At 42.4% G+C, this 19729-nt stretch overlaps 1 protein-coding gene across 1 annotated transcript in view; it reads right to left on the bottom strand.

Moving 5' to 3' along the window:
- Positions 1-19729, bottom strand: part of LOC105895013 (gamma-aminobutyric acid type A receptor subunit gamma3) — a 104370-nt gene that overhangs the window by 11287 nt on the left and 73354 nt on the right. Inside the window, exons 5-6 of the mRNA XM_031574515.2 lie at positions 15007-15089; positions 1746-1883 (exon numbers count right to left, since the gene is read on the bottom strand). Coding sequence (XP_031430375.1) covers positions 1746-1883; positions 15007-15089 — 221 coding nt within the window. The remainder of the gene's footprint in view (positions 1-1745; positions 1884-15006; positions 15090-19729) is intronic.

The following is a 19729-nucleotide window of genomic DNA, read 5'->3' as shown; positions in this document are numbered from 1 at the left end:
GACACTCCATCCCTCTCTAAAGAAACACGTGTGATTCTATTAAGATGACAAATCTGTCTCTATCCAATTACTGAATTTTACTGACAGTCTCATGCTATACATAACCAAGACACCCAACGGGAATAACAAAAAATAAATCTGACTTGATCACAAGGCACTGGCCTGGATAAGTACAGAGAGAAAGAGAGATGTCAGGGAATTAAATGCATCCTGATTTATATACCTCAAGGGCAGTACCAGAGAATGGTTAAAAAAAACTGAAAAACTGAGTTGTATTTAGACATATGCTATTGAGGTGAGTTCTAAAAAAAAAAAAAAAGTATTCAAAAGAATACATTAAGCGGTGGCTTTAAGGAGAAACGAGTGCTTGTCTAACATGTTAGCCAGATTGAAAGATCACGTCAGCGTCTGCTTAAGAATACCTCGTGCCTGAGACAAACGCTGCCGGCGCCTCTGTTGACTATTCGCAAAATCCGAGATGACAGAAGCATCTAAGGTAGAGGCTTTCTGATGAGAAGCTTTTCTGTGTGTCAGAGTGAAGCCTCAAAAACAGCTTTTCTCTGCTTGACAATCTGCACTAACAAACACTAAGCTTATCGCACACCAGCCCTGACTGCATAGGGCCGTGTGTTTTTGTCCTTAGGTTCCATTCTCAGTAGATTGACTTGACCAGGGACATAGAAGGTCAGGTAATTCCTTTGACCGTTAGTCTGTAGATCACAGATAATGCCTGTCTGAACTCTGAGACACACACACACACACACCCACACACACACACACACACACACACACACACACACTGATTTTCTTCTGGTTTGTCCCCATCAATAAAATGGAAGACCATTTTCAGTTTTTCAACTTCATATAACATATTGATTTCTTATAAAAATGTTGTGGTTCACGAAAAGGGTTCAGTTTGATTTAGCAATGAATATACACATTATAAACAATTTACCATCGGCAGACAGTACATATTACAAATGGGCATAGATCTGGCGTTGAGGTTAGGGCAAGAGTCAGGCTAGGGTCTAGTACATAGTTGTCGTGCAGTTGGCTAACAATTATGTTAAAACATTCTGAGCATTTTTTACATAGTTGATTATTGTGTAATGAAATAAAATATGGTCTTGCCATTGAAAATGTCCATGTGAGTTAATGTGAGCACTTATGCCAACTTTTCCATATCTGCCTGTACAGAACACTTCTACTGGCTGGTTCACCCTGTTGTATAACATACACACTTTGTTGGTTTAACGCAGTGAGTTCCACAGTGCTGCGTTCCCATCCTACGGTGTGTTCATTCCTAATCACACCTAGTCTGTTGTGAAAATTACTTTCCTAACATGTGACGTCGCTTGCAACACATGCAATCAATACATATTAAAGAGATGTCATTTTTCTCTCTCTCTCTCTCTCTCTCTCTCTCTCTCTCCACCGGAGATCAGGGGGAACTGGGCTGAAATTTCCCCCATGTGAGAAATAGCCTTTTGACCATTTCCATATCCGTAGTTATTAAGCTCTGGGGAAATGTCAAGACATACCCACTTCATCGCTAATACTCAGCTGACATTTCCACAGCCAGGATCAGACAAAACCCACAAATATGAGACAGCTGAAAGAGATGATGATTACTTCAAGCATTCGGGTGGTATCTTCAGAATCCTTTTTTATTACGTTCAAGGGGCCTGATAAAAATAATTACAAAATCAAAATTCTAGCATAACAAAATGGAGGTGACTGGTTACCTGATGTGGTTTTCAAGATGTCCGTCGTGTTCCGCAAACCCATGAAGTCAAACTGATAGAGTCGCCAGGACTTCTGGTCGGAGGCTTCAATCGAGTTCTTCTTCCATTTGTAAATCAACTCATCCCGTGGGTATCCATCTGCAATTAGAAAAAGCCACAAGTCTGTCACCCCTTCACAGCACCAGTATCAGTGATAGATGACCTTCCCCATTACTGACCGACATTTGTGTTTTGGGAGGGACACCTGACTAATGATAATCTAACTGAGAAGAGAGAGGAAGACAGGGAAGAATTAAATTAATTGTATTGTTTGGAGGCCATTTTGCCACAAACCTATTCTTCAGGCTGGACTCACGCTGACTGGTACAAGGACTAGTAAGACAACCAAATGCTAGACAGTGGATGGTTCTGTAAATCGCATTTCACCCAACAAGGTACCAAAATGAAGCCCGTCCCATGAACACTAGAGTAAGGCATGCTTTACAAACCAGAACAAAACTTGATTGGTTCTGTTCTGAAGGATTGAAATATCACCCCTGACAAAATGCCGTTCACATCTTGATTTACAAAAAAACAGTCACATCTTGATTTACATCCAGATTTGAGCACATTAATATTACAACATAATTACATTTCTTTGCAAATAAGCATTAATCCTATTGACTTACAAGTAAATGATAATTATGCCTAATAGCCTTCTGAGGTAAGAGGCGTTCAATTAACAGTGCAAACTCATTAGCTGAGGGGGAAGAAGCTCTCTCTTAATTGCTAATTGTTTTCAAATATTTCTGATGAATTGCATTAGCATTCTGTGTTTTTTTTTGTTCTTTCAGTCTCTCAGTTGAATTCGCTACATAAACAGCCCCAGGTGATGCACAGAGTATCATTAAGAATTGGTGCAGCATTTGAGAACTACTCAATTGCCTAAAAGAGTGTCCCACCCTTGACACACACACACACACACACACACACACACCCACACACACACACACACACACACACACACACACAGTATGGACAACGTTTATATTCTTTTATGACTCCAAAATGCATTGCACAAGGAAGACTATTATGGCGAGATTACTCTAGGCCAGCGACTCAGATTGAAACTCCACAGCAGCTTAGCGCAATCAGCCCGCACTCAGAGTCCCTGGAGTGTGTTCTAACAAACGACGCTAGTTTACGTGATTGCTGGACGACTGGCAAATATTTAACAGCTTCGCTGATGTTAGAGATGTGCTACCTGTTCTTTTATTTAATTTTTTATGATGGGACACTGAACTACACCATGAGTACGGAGGGTGTTATTGGTGCGATCAATACAGCTTAATTGCCCAACAAGTCATACATTCACAGAATCAATTCAGGATGACAAATTCAGTAAGCGAGGTACTCTATTAACACAGCCCGTGAAACAGAACAGCTAAAGGGCTTCATTGTTGCATAAACAGAGGGGTCATTTATTAACTCACACATTCAGCATGCTGGGGTTTCCCAGTCTGCTTAATTGGCACAAGAGGGGGTTTAGGACTTTGCACAACCATAGGCGTCACTAATATGGGGATGCTGGGGACATGCCCCCCCCCACCACCACCACTTTTTGCAATCACCAATTTCGTACCCACTGCTTTTGACAACTAAAACATAAAATCTCTCAAACAAAGCTCTTTAGCACCAGTTGGTAGATGAAAATCAAATCGACACACAAAAATGAATGTTTTGTGTAAAGTTCATGTGTAAAGTGTTACAGTGTAGCTATTCTTTGATGACCCCCCAGTTGGAAGCAATCACCTTTGTTCCAGTGCATAATGTTAGCCGTCCGTCTAAAATGCATACTTTTCTACTGAATGCCAGAAATGTGATGTTCTCCTGGCATTAGGTGGTTTTAAATGCTCTAACATAGTTTATAAGGGGGAACACAATTACAATTTTGACTCTATTTGCCAGGTCTAAATAAAAGAAAAAGTTACTGCGCTAAAAATACAGTTGGATTTCGTGTTATGACACTAGCAACTCTGGCTAACCTCTAACTAATTAGTTCATCATGTCTAGCATGCTTTATAGCTAAAATAACAGTGGACTTAACTATGTGATACGTGGATAACTTACAGCAGACCCTATAAAGGTAAGATTTAAGGTCAGATTTATTATCATTAAGTTTTACTGTGTTTGGTTGGTCATTGGCAAAGTGTGCATAGCAAGCTAGTTACAGCTTGTTGAACACATGCAGCAGTTGGGTTCTTTTATTGATTGATGTATTTTATTGATGGTGGCTAACATTGAGAAATTAGAGGCACCGTTGTGAAGTGCGCAGGAGTTGATATTTGGGCGTAATCTGTGGACATACACTTGGTATAGCTCCCCCCGGTTCAATGACAACTTGCGAATTCTTTTGACAGGCAATTTATTGTATGTACAACATACATAAGGTCTTGCTTTGCCGTGAGAACTAAAAAGACATAAAACATATGAATTTACACACTACACAATGAAACATATAGCTAAACGTAATATAAATTGAAATGACATATACACATACCTCATTGGCCGAACAACCAAAGGGAGTAGGTGAAACTTGTTGTCATTTTCTTAGCTTTCTTTAAACCTTAAACTTTAACTTCTTAACTATCAATGAGCACTAATGATGCTGATGTTGTATGAGCATGCTACACAGGACTGCCGTGGCTGCCACCTGCTTGGTCAAGTGTGTGTCATCAATACTATTCCCCAGTGCAACACATTCTAATTCCTACACTTGCATTCAGTAATTACATAATGACAGTAATAATGGCAAATGTACATTACCTCAACAGTATGCTTAAAATAAAATAATCAAGAAAATGTGTTAATCAAAAATAATAAACACAAAAACTCTCTGGCAGTTACACTTGGCAAAGAAGGCTTTGCACAGATTACTTTGAATGTGTTGCTCAATATATGTGATTTTATATATACATGTACACAGTCCCACACTGGATCCGTTGTATCCGCTGGAGATACATGCCATTTGTTTTTAATATGTTTTAACTGTGCAGTTGTAAAGCCCTACACAATCCCAGTAGCCTGTGACATTTGGATGATTTGTGTTCAGCTTATGCTCATGTAATAGCAGAGACATAAAATGCAATAGGCAAGTGACAGGTAGGATCATGTAAAGTCCCATCTATGTCCCCAGCACACGACACCCATGTGCTCATCTGTACGATGAATCATTGGTTGTATTGTAAAGAACAGGTTTACTGCACTGCGATGTACCCAGTAACTGTACGATGAATCATTGGTTGTATTGTAAAGAACAGGTTTACTGCACTGTTATGCACCCAGTAACAAAGCAACATGAGCCTTGAATCGTTCCACTAGTATTGGATAATATAAAACCATGCAAAAATGTGTCAACATAATAAATTAAATGAAATCAATTAATTAATTAAAAACCTAGCTACTCACTCCCTCTGTTTCTTTTCTGGCCCTTCTTTCTCTCTCTCTCTCTCTCTCTCTCCCTCTCTCTCTCTTTTTTTTTTGTGTCTCCCTGATTCCCTCCTACAGCCGTGCTGTTGATTATCTCGGCTTCTTTAACCCCCCCTCCGGCGCTCTGGGACTTGATGGCCGTGAAGGTAAGCAAATTTCACTTAATCAGGAGACACACATAAAAAACCCTGCCATCACCATGGGAACAAGGCCACCACTATCACCACGCAGTGGTCCTGGTAGGTGAGAGATGACCTGAGATGGAGCGTGGGGTGGGCGCGAGTCCTGGGTGGGTGGGCCCCAGCCTGCACCGCAGCGTGATTTAAACCCTAATAGTCCAGCGCAGGGAGCACAAACTCATCACAGAAAATCACTTTGTAATTTTGATAATTCATCTTGCAGAGAGGCCATTATCGATTCACAGGAGATAAAATGCAACCCATATATCTCTGTTTGCCTGTCCCTGCCCTCGCCCACTCTGCCGTGGCCTGCCTCTGAGCTGGTCTGGCAGGTGGGGCCGGTCAGAGGGGGCTAGGGGAGTGGCTGGGGTTGAGGTGATGGACTGTAAGGGAGATTTGTGACCTTTGGAATGACCTCCAACGCTACAGAGGAAATTGCGTTAAGAATCACAATCGATTGTAGATTAGGGTTACATTAATCTTTCTGCTCAAGAGGGGTCAGGTGGGATGGAGTCGGCTGGACACGTGAAAAAGAGAGGAGAGGACAGGTGAAGGGAGAAGAGACGAGAGGAGAGTGGAGGAGAAGAGATGGGAGAAGAGAGGAGAGGAGAGTGGAGGAGAGGAGATGGGAGAGGAGGAAAGAAAGGAAGAGGGGAGGAGAGGAGAGGGAAGGAGAGGAGAGAAGATGGGAGTAGAGTAGAGAAAAAAAGAAGGGAGGAAAGGAGTAGAGAGGAGAGTGCAGGAGAGAAGATGGGAGTAGAGTAGAGAAAAAAAGAAGGGAGGAAAGGAGTAGAGAGGAGAGTGCAGGAGAGAAGATGGGAGTAGAGTAGAGAAAAAAAGAAGGGAGGAAAGGAGTAGAGAGGAGAGTGCAGGAGAGAAGATGGGAGTAGAGTAGAGAAAAAAAGAGGGGAGAGGAGAGGGAAGGAGAGGAGATGTGAGAGGAGGAGAGAAGATGGGAGTAGAGTAGAGAAAAAAAGAAGGGAGGAAAGGAGTAGAGAGGAGAGTGGAGGAGAGAAGATGGGAGTAGAGTAGAGAAAAAAAGAAGGGAGGAAAGGAGTAGAGAGGAGAGTGGAGGAGAGAAGAGGGGAGTAGAGTAGAGAAAAAAAGAAGGGAGGAAAGGAGTAGAGAGGAGAGTGGAGGAGAGAAGAGGGGAGTAGAGTAGAGAAAAAAAGAGGGGAGGAGAGAAGAGGGAAGGAGAGGACATGTGAGAGGAGGAGAGGGGAGGAGAGGGGAGGAGAGGAGAGGGAGGAGAGGGGAGGAGAGGAGAGGAGAGGAGAGGGGAGGAGAGGAGATGTGAGAGGAGGAGAGGAGAGGAGAGGAGAGGAGAGGAGAGGGCAGGAGAGGAGATGTGAGAGGAGGAGAGGGGAGGAGAGGGGAGGAGAGGAGAGGCTAGGAGAGAGAAAGAGAGGAGATGTGAGAGGAGGAGAGGAGATGTGAGAGGAGGAGAGGGGAGGAAGGAGAGGAGAGGAGATGGGAGAGGGGAGGAGAGGAGATGTGAGAGGAGGAGAGGAGAGGAGATGTGAGAGGAGGAGAGGAGAGGAGAGGAGATGTGAGAGGAGAGGAAAGGAGAGGGGAGGAGAGGAGAGGAGAGGAGAGGAGATGTGAGAGGAGGAGAGGGGAGGAGAGGGAAGGAGAGGAGATGTGAGAGGAGGAGAGGGGAGGAGAGGAGATGGGAGAGGAGGAGAGGGGCTGCTGTCTGTCTATCTGTCTGCGGCTAGAGCTTAGTGTTGTTTAGCTATTAAGACCTGCAGTGACCCCCCCACCCCTCAGAAAGTCTTTTATCTCTGAAGCACAGCTGTGGAACAAAAAACCCTCACATACATATACCTGGATCTACAGTAGAGTGGGCGAGATTAAAATAAAGAGCGGTCGCTCCACCCCTGGGCTTCTGTAATATTAAATTCAATGGGCCAACATGGCTCAAGGCTGTACATCGCCACAATGTTTCTGGGAATAATTTAGCTACTTACAATGTTGTATGAATAACCTGGAGTTTAGAGCATATCAGTTGTAAATAAAAAAAATGCAGATAAATAAGCAAAGGAAAAATAAAGGAATCATAAGTCGATGACTAAATAAGTAGATTTGTGGGAGAACAGTAAGAGATACATTTTTGCTGAAAGTGTTCTGATCAGTTGTGGTCTAGGCCCGTTATGGACTTATTTTTCGATTGTGTCTCTTCTGACTGATGCTGCTGCAAACATTAAATTTAAGATGGCAAGTTATTCCGAGCGGCACCCTTCTGAAGTGACACACGGCATCATGAAACACACTCCAGCTCCTTGCACACAAAAGCCAACTGGAGAAATTGTTTAGTCACGCATTTGTAGCCGACGCCTGCCAAACCACCGCCTCCGCACTCCAGTAATGAGGACAACTCCAGTGGTAGTGCTGCAGCAGATACACATCCGTGAGAACATCAATCCAGGCCAGAGCTGAGGAAGAAGCTCACACCTACACACACACACACACACACACACACACATGCACGGTCGACAGGTATCAGTCCATTAAAAGCTAGCCGTTTTCAATGGAGTGCAATGGATGACTGGAGAATGAACTGGAAGGCGCCATTAAACTAAAGCGGAGGCTGTGACTTAAGCTGAAACATAGCCCACTCAAGGGGATGCACCGAGGCACCACAATGCACTGAACACTTTGCACACGTCTCAAGTACAATACAACAAGTCATGGAAAGGATTCTGGATTGCAACATCTATAATATAAATTAGAAGTCAAGTTTTCTAAAGCAATCCAGACAAAATGTCAGCCGAATGAAGGAAAACCATATGCATATGGTTCAACTGATTTCTAATAAAATCACTCTGACAGTTGTAATAATGCTGGACTGGCACTTATAAATTCATCATAAAATCATATTCCCAGTAACAAACCACTGCAGACATTAACTGAAGAGCATGCAAGAGCTCCAAACATTATATTGGCACTCGGCGGAGGTCTGAAATTAGTCATTTTCCATTTTTTATTTGGCCCAAAAGCCTCCATGTCCTCGGAGTGACAGCAAGCCAGCCAACAAGTGAAAGCGATTTCCACATCTATGATAATTGACATGGAAATTGGGTGAGATACGACAAAGACCACTTCCAAACACTAGATACAACAATGTCATGCACATAAGAGTAGAACTGAGAGATGGTGAAACCATTAATCCATCTCATTAGTCTTGCTGTCTGCAAAGTAATAACGCAGATTAGCGTTAGGAATTAGCCAGAGGAAATGGCCATAAGGTGAAAGGCAAAGGCATCTTGCCACAGCAACCTTAATTTAATGTGAGCTTGCAACACAGCGTAAACGCAAACGTCTTCTGAGGCGTGAATGACTGTTCAAGACAGCTGTATTTATAGTTTTCACTTTTCACACCCCTTCAAATGTTTGCATTTGCGTCGGCGGGTATCTTGTTTTCACAGACTCAAAAAAACACCACATCTGCTTAATCCTGTCTTTTACCGACAAATCATCAAATTATTAATTATGTTGTCATCTTCATCACAGAGCTGGCAATCAGCACCTTCTCCCCTTGAAAGGCCTCAAAATGATCTTTCGTCTTTGTTGTTGATTTTTCTTAACTACTATTACTTTGAATTTATTCTATTGATATTACAACAAAAAGGCAGAGCGTCATATCCTTTCGAACGTGACCTTCCCTGAGAACCCCTTTCTCGTCCATGTGAAAAACAACATGAAATCACAACAGTTACGAAAGGCATTCCACAATGTGGCTGACAATAGGCATAGTACTATGGCCTTGAGACACAACGTTAAGTCCATCAGGCTTGCAGCCTATGCACCCATGTGCACGCGTACATGCACTAGCCCCTCTGCATAAAGACAATGCCCGGTGTGTGACATATGGCATAAACAATATGCACGGCAAAGAAGGGAAATAACCCTCTAATGAATGCTGACAGAAAAAAAGACATTTCTGGGCCCTCTGACAACTTGTGGTAACAGTTTCTCCCAGTGAACTGGGCTGACATCCATCTTTGTCAGAAGGTGCTGATTGCCTTGAATGGGTGTCTCCTCACGCTGGAACCTAATTAGAGGCAATAATCTGGAGCCAGAGGGCGCGCCATTAACAGCGTCGGACACGTGACCGCGCGATTCATGACGCATTGAGGGGGGGGAATTATTCAGCACGTGGCCACCTGAGAGTGGAGGTCGGGTGTGGAGAGCGTTCACGGGTGCCCCACGGCGGGGGACGAGCAGCTTCGATGGGGATGTTAATGTCGTCCACCCCGACACCCAGCTCACGCTTCTCCTCTGAGTGGGGTCAAAACGATTCTCTGAGCCGACGCCATGGAGGTAGCAGATGGATCTCTCGCTCTCTCTCTCCCACACACACACACACACACACACACACACACACACACACACACACACACACATAGCCAAAGAACCCCCTGTACTCCATGCCACATAAGCTCCTGTCAATCACAAAGCCAGAAATATGAAGCCTCATATCTAACTTGGATTTTCAGCTTTTAAAATAGAGAATGTGGGTTCAGGGAGACATCGGGTGTTTCGAGCTGTGTGGGAGAATTTGAGAAATGAGAAATTCGGAAACCTGGCAGGGCATCTGCTGTCTATCTGTGTGTGTGTGTGTGTGTGTGTGTGTGTGTGTGTGTGTGTGTGTGTGTCAGCATGCGTCTGAGAGAGAGAGAGAGAGAGTCAGAGAGAGAGAGTGTGTGTGTGTGTGTGTGTGTGTGATTTGCTATCTGTCTGTACCAAGCAGTGAGAGAGAGAGAGAAAACCCAGTAAATCTTAAAATGGTCAAGCACACCGTGGGGAAGAGCATGAGAGTGATTGTGACACCCAGGGGTCTCACCCATCTGAGGTAACCAGACCCCAGTGTTCATCAGTGCCTCTCTCTGGGGGGTAACCAGACCTCAGTGTGCATCAGTGCCTCTCTCTGGGGGGGTGCAAGGCAGAGACATGCTGTAGTGTGGCATGTTGCACTGAATTTGTGACAGAACTTTGAACGATGTCAGGTGGAATCTTTTGACACTGAGATGGGATTTGACTTCCTGTTGGCAAAACCAAACAACAGAAAGCTTCTCAGCGTCTGATTCTTTTGAGTTAAACTGCAAAGACTGCCAGATAGCATCATACGCGTGTCCGTGTGGCCATCTTTATAAAGGTGTTTGCCTCATACTTCATATCCGGTATTGTCTGGCCACCATGTACTTTTACATATAAAGTGGGCAACGATGCCATTTTAAATGAGACGTCAAGAATTATGTTGAGAGATATTGTTGGTGTATGTTAATAAACTCTCAGACTTAAATCTATGAGTCCAGTTATTCTGAAACAACATAAAGCCATCATCACAAAGATTGCTATAACACTTGAACACTAATTTCAGTCTTAGAATGCAATGTAATACCCATGCATATGGGTGTTCATTAAGATACTTAATTATTACATTTTTCATGATTCATTTTTTCTAATCAAGACAAATAATACATTTTTCTGCAAACTGAAAAGCGCCCTTTCAAAACACTCTATTCTGTGAGCCTTCACGGCAGGGCTGATTAAGACTGTGAACCGGGCTGCACTGTCAGTGGCATTTACTTGGTCTGGAAATGTTGTGAAAGGTGTGAGTCAGCCTGCGCCGGTCCGCCGTGCTAAAAGCAAATTATGTCGGGTCAACACCTTGGAAATTGGAGATGTGTTACAGTTGGTGTCTACGTGCACAAAGGAGTGTCAAATGTTTCTCACCACCCTTTGGAAAAGGCCAAGGCCCGTGTACCTGTGGATGGGGGGTGTGTGTGTGTGTGTGTGTGTGTGTGTGTGTGTGTGGGGGGGGGGGGGGGGGGTGTCGGCTGTGGGGGAGGGTGACGTCACACTGAGGGCAATACTTTCTCTTTGGATGCTAACCAACTCATAGATGAGCAGAAAGAGAGAGAGAGAGAGAGAGAGAAAGAGAAAGAGAGAGAGAGAGAGAGAGAGAGAGAGAGAGAGAGAGAGTGAGTGAGGCAGGGAAGTGGAAGCTGATCCTGATCTCCATGTGATGGCTACCAGTCTCTGCTGTGGCTATGGATGTGCTGTGTGTCGTGGGCACAGTGCTAATGGCAGTGAACACAGAGCTTAAAAGTGCACGGAGAGAGAAAAGTAATTTGTGTTCAGGGATACTGACAGTGAGACAGATTGACAGTGAAAGAGTAGGAACCCAGATAGAATGCCTATTGACAAGATTAGACAGTGTGTCTATACCTCATGTGATCAAGTAACCATGATACCAAGTATCCATGCATTGTGAGTTGATAGTCTTATATTATATAAAGGTCTATAACACCGCAGTTTTGATTCATTTCTTATGAAGCACAACAACAGCACAGTGAGTCTATCTAGAAAAACACATCAGCAGGGGAAAAACTGGCATGGTTCACTGTTATTACAACATCGAATCAGCTTTATCATTGTCAGTTGATGAAAAAGTGATTCATTTTTACTTGAACGGTAAAGGTAGCACTGCAGAGCTCTACAATCAGCTATACATAATTTCCAAATAAAAGCAATTGTTTTTTTTCAGAAATCTTTCTAAGGCGAAATTAAACATTTCTGGCTTCAACACCTTCCTCCTTTGTGCCACACATGCCTCATGGGATCATGATAGAAAACTATTGAGAACAAAGTCTCACCAAACAGTGCCTGGTAAGATGTTCACATTTTCCAGTTTTATGTACTAACTAGATAAAGGAAACACTACTGCTATTATGTGGTACTAAAATATGTCTATTTTTGGCCATGCAGTCATGGTGATGTCCGTGATGCCCTTTTTTAGTCTATGGAAATGCCATGAAAAATTTGGCATAAACCACAGGGTGAGATCAATACTCAATACTCTGATGGATTTGCCCTCAGTGATGAAATAACGGCGATGCAGAGTGGTCAGTCAATCAAAGTGCAGTTTTGTTTTCACTCAAATGATTTTGATTGCCCCAAACCATTCAAAACTGAAAGCATATATTGAAGAGTTCTCAGAAACCCTTGTTCTCTTTCAAAAGTCCAGTGTCGAACCCCGCAAATAGCACAAACCGAATGTTCACAGGCACAAAAACATCCCTCCTCCTACTGCCCCCGAACAGGGACAGTCACGGACCAGACTTTTACTAGAAGGTTCTCTTTTTTATTCACTGGTGAGCTAGTGATTGAGGAATACGCCTCAGAGACTCAGGGCAGGATCAAGGTAACCATTTTAGCATATTAGCCTTGTATTGAAGACTTCAGCGCTCCTTTCACTGTTAAAATAGCATCTAGCTCTCACTTTAGACACATATTTAAAGGAGCCAGGCAGGCTTCATTCTTACAAGCAGGATAAGCAATCCGAGCACTGCCTAGTGCCAGAGAAAGTGTATATGTTTACATAGAGACAAACTGATTGAGAATATCACTCCTCATAGTAATAAAGCTGAAGTGACTCAGTATCTCACCTCACAATATAGAGTGGTGCTGCCTCTTTAATTACAGATAGATCTACCTCAAGTGGCCTTACAGACTCACAGAGCTATGTGAGTATGGGAACACATCTTAAAGAAATGACCTCTTTTCATTTTCAATCATATGTCCTCTTGCTTCTTGCACTAATACAAGAAATAACAGGTGCCCTTTGTCTAGGTCTGAGAATGCCTCTGTTGCAAATTTGACAAGCACCCATGACGAAAGATGATGACAGTGATGATGATGATCTCTTCCACATTAAACTATTGTTGATACATTCTTTATTGGAATGTTTGTTTTCTCGTCCAGAATTTCATTTTCTTCACTTCTGTCTCTTTTCCATCGTGCTATTGGCCGTCTGCTTACAAGCAGGTTACAAATGGCTTTATCCCAAAAGATACTCCACACTACATTAGCTGCAGAGCACATTGCTTGAATGTGGGTGTAACAGCTCTAAAGGGGGTGATTTTCTTTCCTCCATTTCTCTTGTTGTGCATGAGATTTACATTGCAGCACTCTGGCATGTCATTTTTTTTCCCAGGCACAATGTCCTCATAAAGAGAATTTGTATGACACAATCCACACTGCATTTTGTGTTTTTTTTTTTTTTTTTTGTGAGAGGCTTTTAACTGGCTGGTCACCGGAGCCTACTAACGTGCACTGAAATTAACTAAAGCCTGGAGCTCAAATGACTGATTTTCTGCCACCTGCCCCGTTACCGCATCTTGGCTGTATGTTTTATTTCGGGGGGCGAGCTAGAACAGAATTCCAATGCACCCTTTCCACCAGTCTGTTAAACGTGCTATTGGTTGCTTTGCCAGGCTTAAATGTAAATTGGATTTGAATTTACTGTGATGGATGAGAACTTCATTGCATTTGCTGCATTCCGCATCCTGTTAATTCCCCTCAGCTGTTTATAAATCACTTAATTAAAGGCAATGGCTATTGGACAAGTTGCTGGTAAATGATTGCTTGTTATTTGACCAGCTTCAGAAGAGGTAAGGAAGCTGAGGGAATGCAGCTGTTCCAACGGAAGCTGGTAAGATGGCTTAATGATTGACCTACAGTGTTTCCTTGGCTGCTTGCCGATGAGCTTAGCCTATTTCTATGCTTTCAGCTAACTTTGGTATGGAGCTGTCCTTGCTAGCTGTATTACAGCACGTGCTGTACTTGCCTATGGTGCAAATGTTGTAATTACAGAAGAACTTTCACTTTATACTTTATGCTACTAGACTGTATAGATTGTAATAAAAGTTAGCATAAAGCCAGTGTGTAAAAGGTAATTTGATTAGCAACAATCCACCACCTCCTCTAAATTTTAAAAAGATTGACATGGTTTTTCAATTTGAACCTCCATCTCCTGAAAAAACATCATATCATATCTTCCTAACAATACATTATAGATAAGACTACAATATACATCTGAATGGACAGTTAAAACAGTTAAAAGCTCAGAATTCAGACCCACAGAGTAAAGTACAAAATCTAGCATTGTAACCACTCAGAATTCAGGACCAATCAGGGCATGTTTTGCATTTCCTGCTCCTGCAGACGAGCCGGTCAAAGGTCAAAGGTCAAACATATACTTACTTATTTTCCAAGTATCTGGATTTAAGTTTTGTTGTTTGGACAGAATCTGATCAGATTAGTCACTCTTAAACTGAATACCATACACAGACCCAACTCATACAAGAAAACCTGTTCACAAAGGTGTACTAATTCTTTTTTATCCAAGACAACTATGGCATGTGTCATACTTGCTAAGAACAAAAACAGGTGTAATATGAGTGTTTGATATTATTTTTAACATGTCCTTTCTTTGATCCTCACCAAGGCATTGTTTAAATACTTCATCTTAAAAAAATATTCGTAAAACACTGGGAACAACAGTGTTTTGGTGAAATACAAGATAAAAAAAATATGCCATCCCCTCCCATTTCTCCTCTCACACAAAGAAGCAGAGGAAAACTCAGTGACATATTATGTTTATGGTAATAGGCTCTAGGATCCTCCCAGCTATAGCAACTCCATAAGCCAAAGACTGCTTATCCAGCAGACACCATGATGAATGAATCTTTGATATTTTTGACATATTTGTGTATTTGTTGTAGAGAGTGCAGCAGAAATGATGAAAGGGTTCTGGTAGAACTCACAGCTGGAGAAGATGAGTGGGCAGGAATGGGCATCCATGGGAAAGTTGTGCAGCTGAAGCTGGCATTCGGCATTGATGGTGAGCCTGCAAACAGAGAGGAGGAGAACAGCGCCATGAGTTACTCTTCTGCAAACAGAGAGGAGGAGAACAGCACAATGAGTTACTCTTCTGCAAACAGGAGAACAGGAGGAGAACACAGCGCCATGAGTTACTCTTCTGCAAACAGGAGAACAGGAGGAGAACACAGCGCCATGAGTTACTCTTCTGCAAACAGGAGGAGAACAGGAGGAGAACAGCTCCATGAGTTACTCTTCCCCTGACCACTCCATCACAGGGTTTCGTAAAGGCCCACTGTGTAATAAGGCTGAAAATGTAATAACTGATCACATTATGAGCCGTTATTGCACTCTGAGCCTGTCGTGGTTGCTGCCTGATATATAATACCCAATTACATTATAGACAGTTAAAGCATAATATGTCTGATCTGTAATGACTCAGTAGATGTTCAAAATGACATTACGGACAGTTATAGAACAATTACTTGGGCCAGAAATGAATCTTACAAGTTTTATTCAGATTCCGAATGGGTAATAATATCACTGATATGTATCATTTATGTATGTGATTATGTGTGAGTGTGTGTGTGTGTGTCTGTGTGTGTGTGTGTGTGTGTGTGTGTGTGTGTGTGTGTGTGATTATGTGTGAGTGTGTGTGTCTGTGTGCTTGTGCACCTATCTGAATCACTGCAGAATATTAGGAAAGACAGAGATAGATAAAGGGAGAGAGAGAGAGACAGAAAGACAAATATGTGTGAGTGTTCCCAAAATTGAGGACCTTAAAATAAAAATAAAAATTGGCTGGGAAACCAGTTTTAAGTTTTGAAATATCTAAAGGTTCAAGCTCACAGTTATTACAGAACTAGTTTCCGACTTTGTAGTGAAATTAAAACATTTCATCAACTGCATCTCTTTTGCACCAAGGATGTTGCACAATGCCTTTTGAGATATCCTTCCCTTTGCTTTAGATTGATCATGAGTGTGTGATTTGAAACCCTCCTGAAAACCTACAGCGATGTAACACAGATCCATAGACATGTTGCCTTAAACCATCGGGGCCACGCTACACTACATGGCTGATATTACAATGTAATACAATCCAGAATACAGTGCAACAGAGTGCCAGAGCACAATGTTGTGAAATTACATATAAATACGTTTGCGTTAGTTATTACATTTTAGAACATTAGAGTCTGGCACATTACATGCTAATATGTTCTGTTTAGCATACATACATTTTGGACTTTTACAAACATTTTCCTGTTTTTTCCCCCCTTTTCTAAACATTCCCTGCTCTAAAACACCCTTTCCCACTGAAGCACACCATCAACAACCGGACCTCCACATGGCCAGTGGTGAAGGCAAGGTGTGTGTCTGTGTGTGTGTGTGTGTGTGTGTGTGTGTGTGTGTGTGTGTGTGCAAGCCATGAGAAACTAAACAGAACCCCTCGGCAGCCTCGGGAGGGCTACTGCGCCATACCCTCTACGCTGAAGCCTAACAGATATATTGTTCTCTCCAGAACACACTTGACAGAGACCTGGGACAGCTCTGTTTGAGAACTACATCGCTTTTTGGAGAAACAGGGAGCCAAGCAGGAGGGGAATGAAAGGGTAAGTACCCAAGACAGTTCTCTTTTATTGGTTTATGTCTGACTGAGGCTGCAGATTGGTTTTCTGTGTTCCCTACACACCTGTGCGACACCTGAGACCTCACGACATTGCTTTAGAGTCCCCTGAGGATGTACAGATGTAGGCCAATGACTGCATGGGGTAATGCCTTTGACTGCGACAGTGAAAGTCACTAGTGGCAAGCAGCATATTATACTTGATGTTGATAGGAATAGGGAAAGGTCTCTCACAGAACTAATTCTAAATGAGTCTAAATACAAACACTATATTAGCACAAGGCTTTGTCTGCTACTGAATTAGGGAAGGAATTATGAAGATATCCCCTCTATACAAAATCCGGGATAGGACAGAACACTGGTGTGTGTGGGGGGGGGGGGGGGGGCACATCAACTGAATAGACACCATTGTTTACTCGAGCTGACCACAAAACAAATGAGAGTAATTAATCTGGTGCATGGCATTTCATTGCCCCCCCCCCCCCTCCACCCCCCCACCCCCTTAATCACCATCTACCACTGGTGGTACTGCAGAGGCCATGAATATTGATTCTCAATGTGCCTCTGTGTAGAGGGGTGGGTGGGGGGGCTTGTTACTCTTTGTTCCTGATTGGACTGTCATGAACTTGCCTGTGAGCCTGAATGCGGGGTCTTCCTGTTGCCAAGGAAATGCTTGGCGTTGGAGACAGGATGATAAAGTTTCTCGGCTCAGCTGTGAAATCTCCCCTGGTCCAAATAGCAGCTTTGCCTCCCCTGCACCTCAGGAAGCAGGCTGGAGCACTAAATAGGCCACTGACTTAAGTCTTGCTCAAAGAGATAAATTAACCAAGACGCACTCTGCCAAAAATACACTTCTCACACCGGAGGTTAGCTTTCTTTTGTTTCAACTGTCACTTTTCTCTCCTGCTTTGGCTTTCTGTTAACCAACGCAGAACAAGATTTTTTTTTGTTGCAGTGGTTGTCAGAGGTTTCTGACAAGGACCTTCATCAGTGTCAACGTTGGGTGTACACAGAGAATCCATATTTAAGAACAAGAGTTTTGTCATTGTTGTATGGGCTTGGGGCAACTAGCAGAGACACAGAGGGCCGCACTAGAATTTGATAGCTTGACATTTTATTTTATAGAGTCTATAACACAACGGCGATGCTACAGGAGCTCGAAGCTCATTACAGTGAACATGTGTCATAGAGTAGGCTACATGTAGCATAGAGTACATGTAGCATAGAGTACCATAAGCCATCTGTTGTGCCACCGGTGTGAAATAATTTCTCTCACACAGAAATACCCTTATTATAAGAAATACCTTTATAAATACCCATACTGAACATACCCTTATTATAAATACCCATACTAAACATGTCTAAGTCTAAGTCAAATTACAGCATAACTAACATGTAAGAGAAAATGCCCACCCAGGTGTTTTAACATACAAAAATCATGTGTGTGGGGGAACTATAACTCCATGAAATTGAGTGCTGTGGAGGCCCCCTTGTTCTCTCTAAAATGTATTTGTTTTTGGTAGTAAGTTCTTTGGGCTGATGTGCAGTGTGACCGTTATCCTGTTGTTGTCATGGTTACCATTCTAGAGTATACTGATATGGAACATTGATTATTAACTTTTGGCTGAATCTGTCCTCTTACATGAAAATAACAGACATCTGCCAGCCGCTCAAAAACAAGTATTTTTCATATAAATGTATGGCCCACTCATACCCCATGTGGGTAGTGGAACAAAGGTCTACCGCTTCTAAGGCCTCTGTGGCTTTTATGGCGTCTATGGTTTGTGTCAGTTTGGAGATATTTCAATGACTATCATGAGACGTGTGCTTTTATGTTGTCGTGGAGACTCTCAGTGCTCGGGGCTGTGAATGTGCTGCTCAGATTGAGAGAGGGTAATTACGTCAGGCTGGAAGTACAGTGGCTTGCAAGTATTCAACCCCTCCTGAAAGTCATCACCATTTTCTGTTACAAAACATACTTACACATATTCTCCCGATTAGTTTTGCCATTGTGACTACATGTCACCATATTACCATAATGCCATATTATTAAAGGCTGAGATAAATAAACAAATAAATGAAAAACTAAAATGTTTTGCTAGCATAAGTATTTAGTATACTTGGTAGGGAACCCCTTTGCTCAAATAACAGCCTTAAGTCTTCTGAGGTGAGACAATACTAGCTTTGCATATTGTTGTTTCTGGTATATTTTTCCCAATTCCTTTTGGTAGAATTTATGAAGAACATCTAAGGTTCATGGGATGGCGGTGCTGGGCTGTAGTGCCACATATACTCAGTAGGGTTTTGATGAGGGCTTTCTGACTAAGCTATCCTAGAAGGTTTACTTTACTGTAACTGGGTAATTGTCTGCCTTGGGTGATTGTCCTACTAGCAGGTAATCCCTCTCCCAAGCCTTAGTTTAACTGCTACAGGCTTTCATGTGATATTGTGTTGATTTTATTTCCATTCATCCTCCCTTCAATTCCAAAAAAGTTCCCCAGTTCCTGCAGTCAAGATATATCCCCACAGCATGACGATACCACTGCCATACTTCGCGATTGGGGTGGTGTTTCTTGAGGCAACCTCCAAACATGCTTTAATGCGGATCTTCTTAAACAATGTTTTTTTTTCCACTCTCCAATAGAGATTTATGGATAGCTCTTAACTTTGTATATTGTAGTGGTGAGGTATGTCGATGAGTTCCTATTACTTACATCACATTGGTCACTTTACATGATTTCTTTGATGGTATGGCCTGAAAAAAGGTGATTGTGAATTTGCTCAATATAATTGCGTGAAATAATAATAATGTCGCCTCACTTTAGTAGTAAGAGTAGTTTAGGAGTAGTTACAGCATATAATTTCTTACAGTGTATCACGTGTGAATAATTTGACATCTGCTTTAATTTGGAATTAAAAAGCAGAGGGGTCTGAATGGTATATTTCTGTTTTTAATTGATTTATTTTTAACGTTAGCAGACAAATCACTTATTTAGCTTTCAAAAATATACTAGCGCATAATCTTTAACACTCAAAACACCAAT

This window comes from Clupea harengus, chromosome 10 (genome assembly GCF_900700415.2).
Source record: "Clupea harengus chromosome 10, Ch_v2.0.2, whole genome shotgun sequence".
Taxonomy (NCBI): domain Eukaryota; kingdom Metazoa; phylum Chordata; class Actinopteri; order Clupeiformes; family Clupeidae; genus Clupea; species Clupea harengus.
Note: the sequence above shows the minus strand (reverse complement) of the source record. Positions and strands in the feature narration are given on the sequence as shown.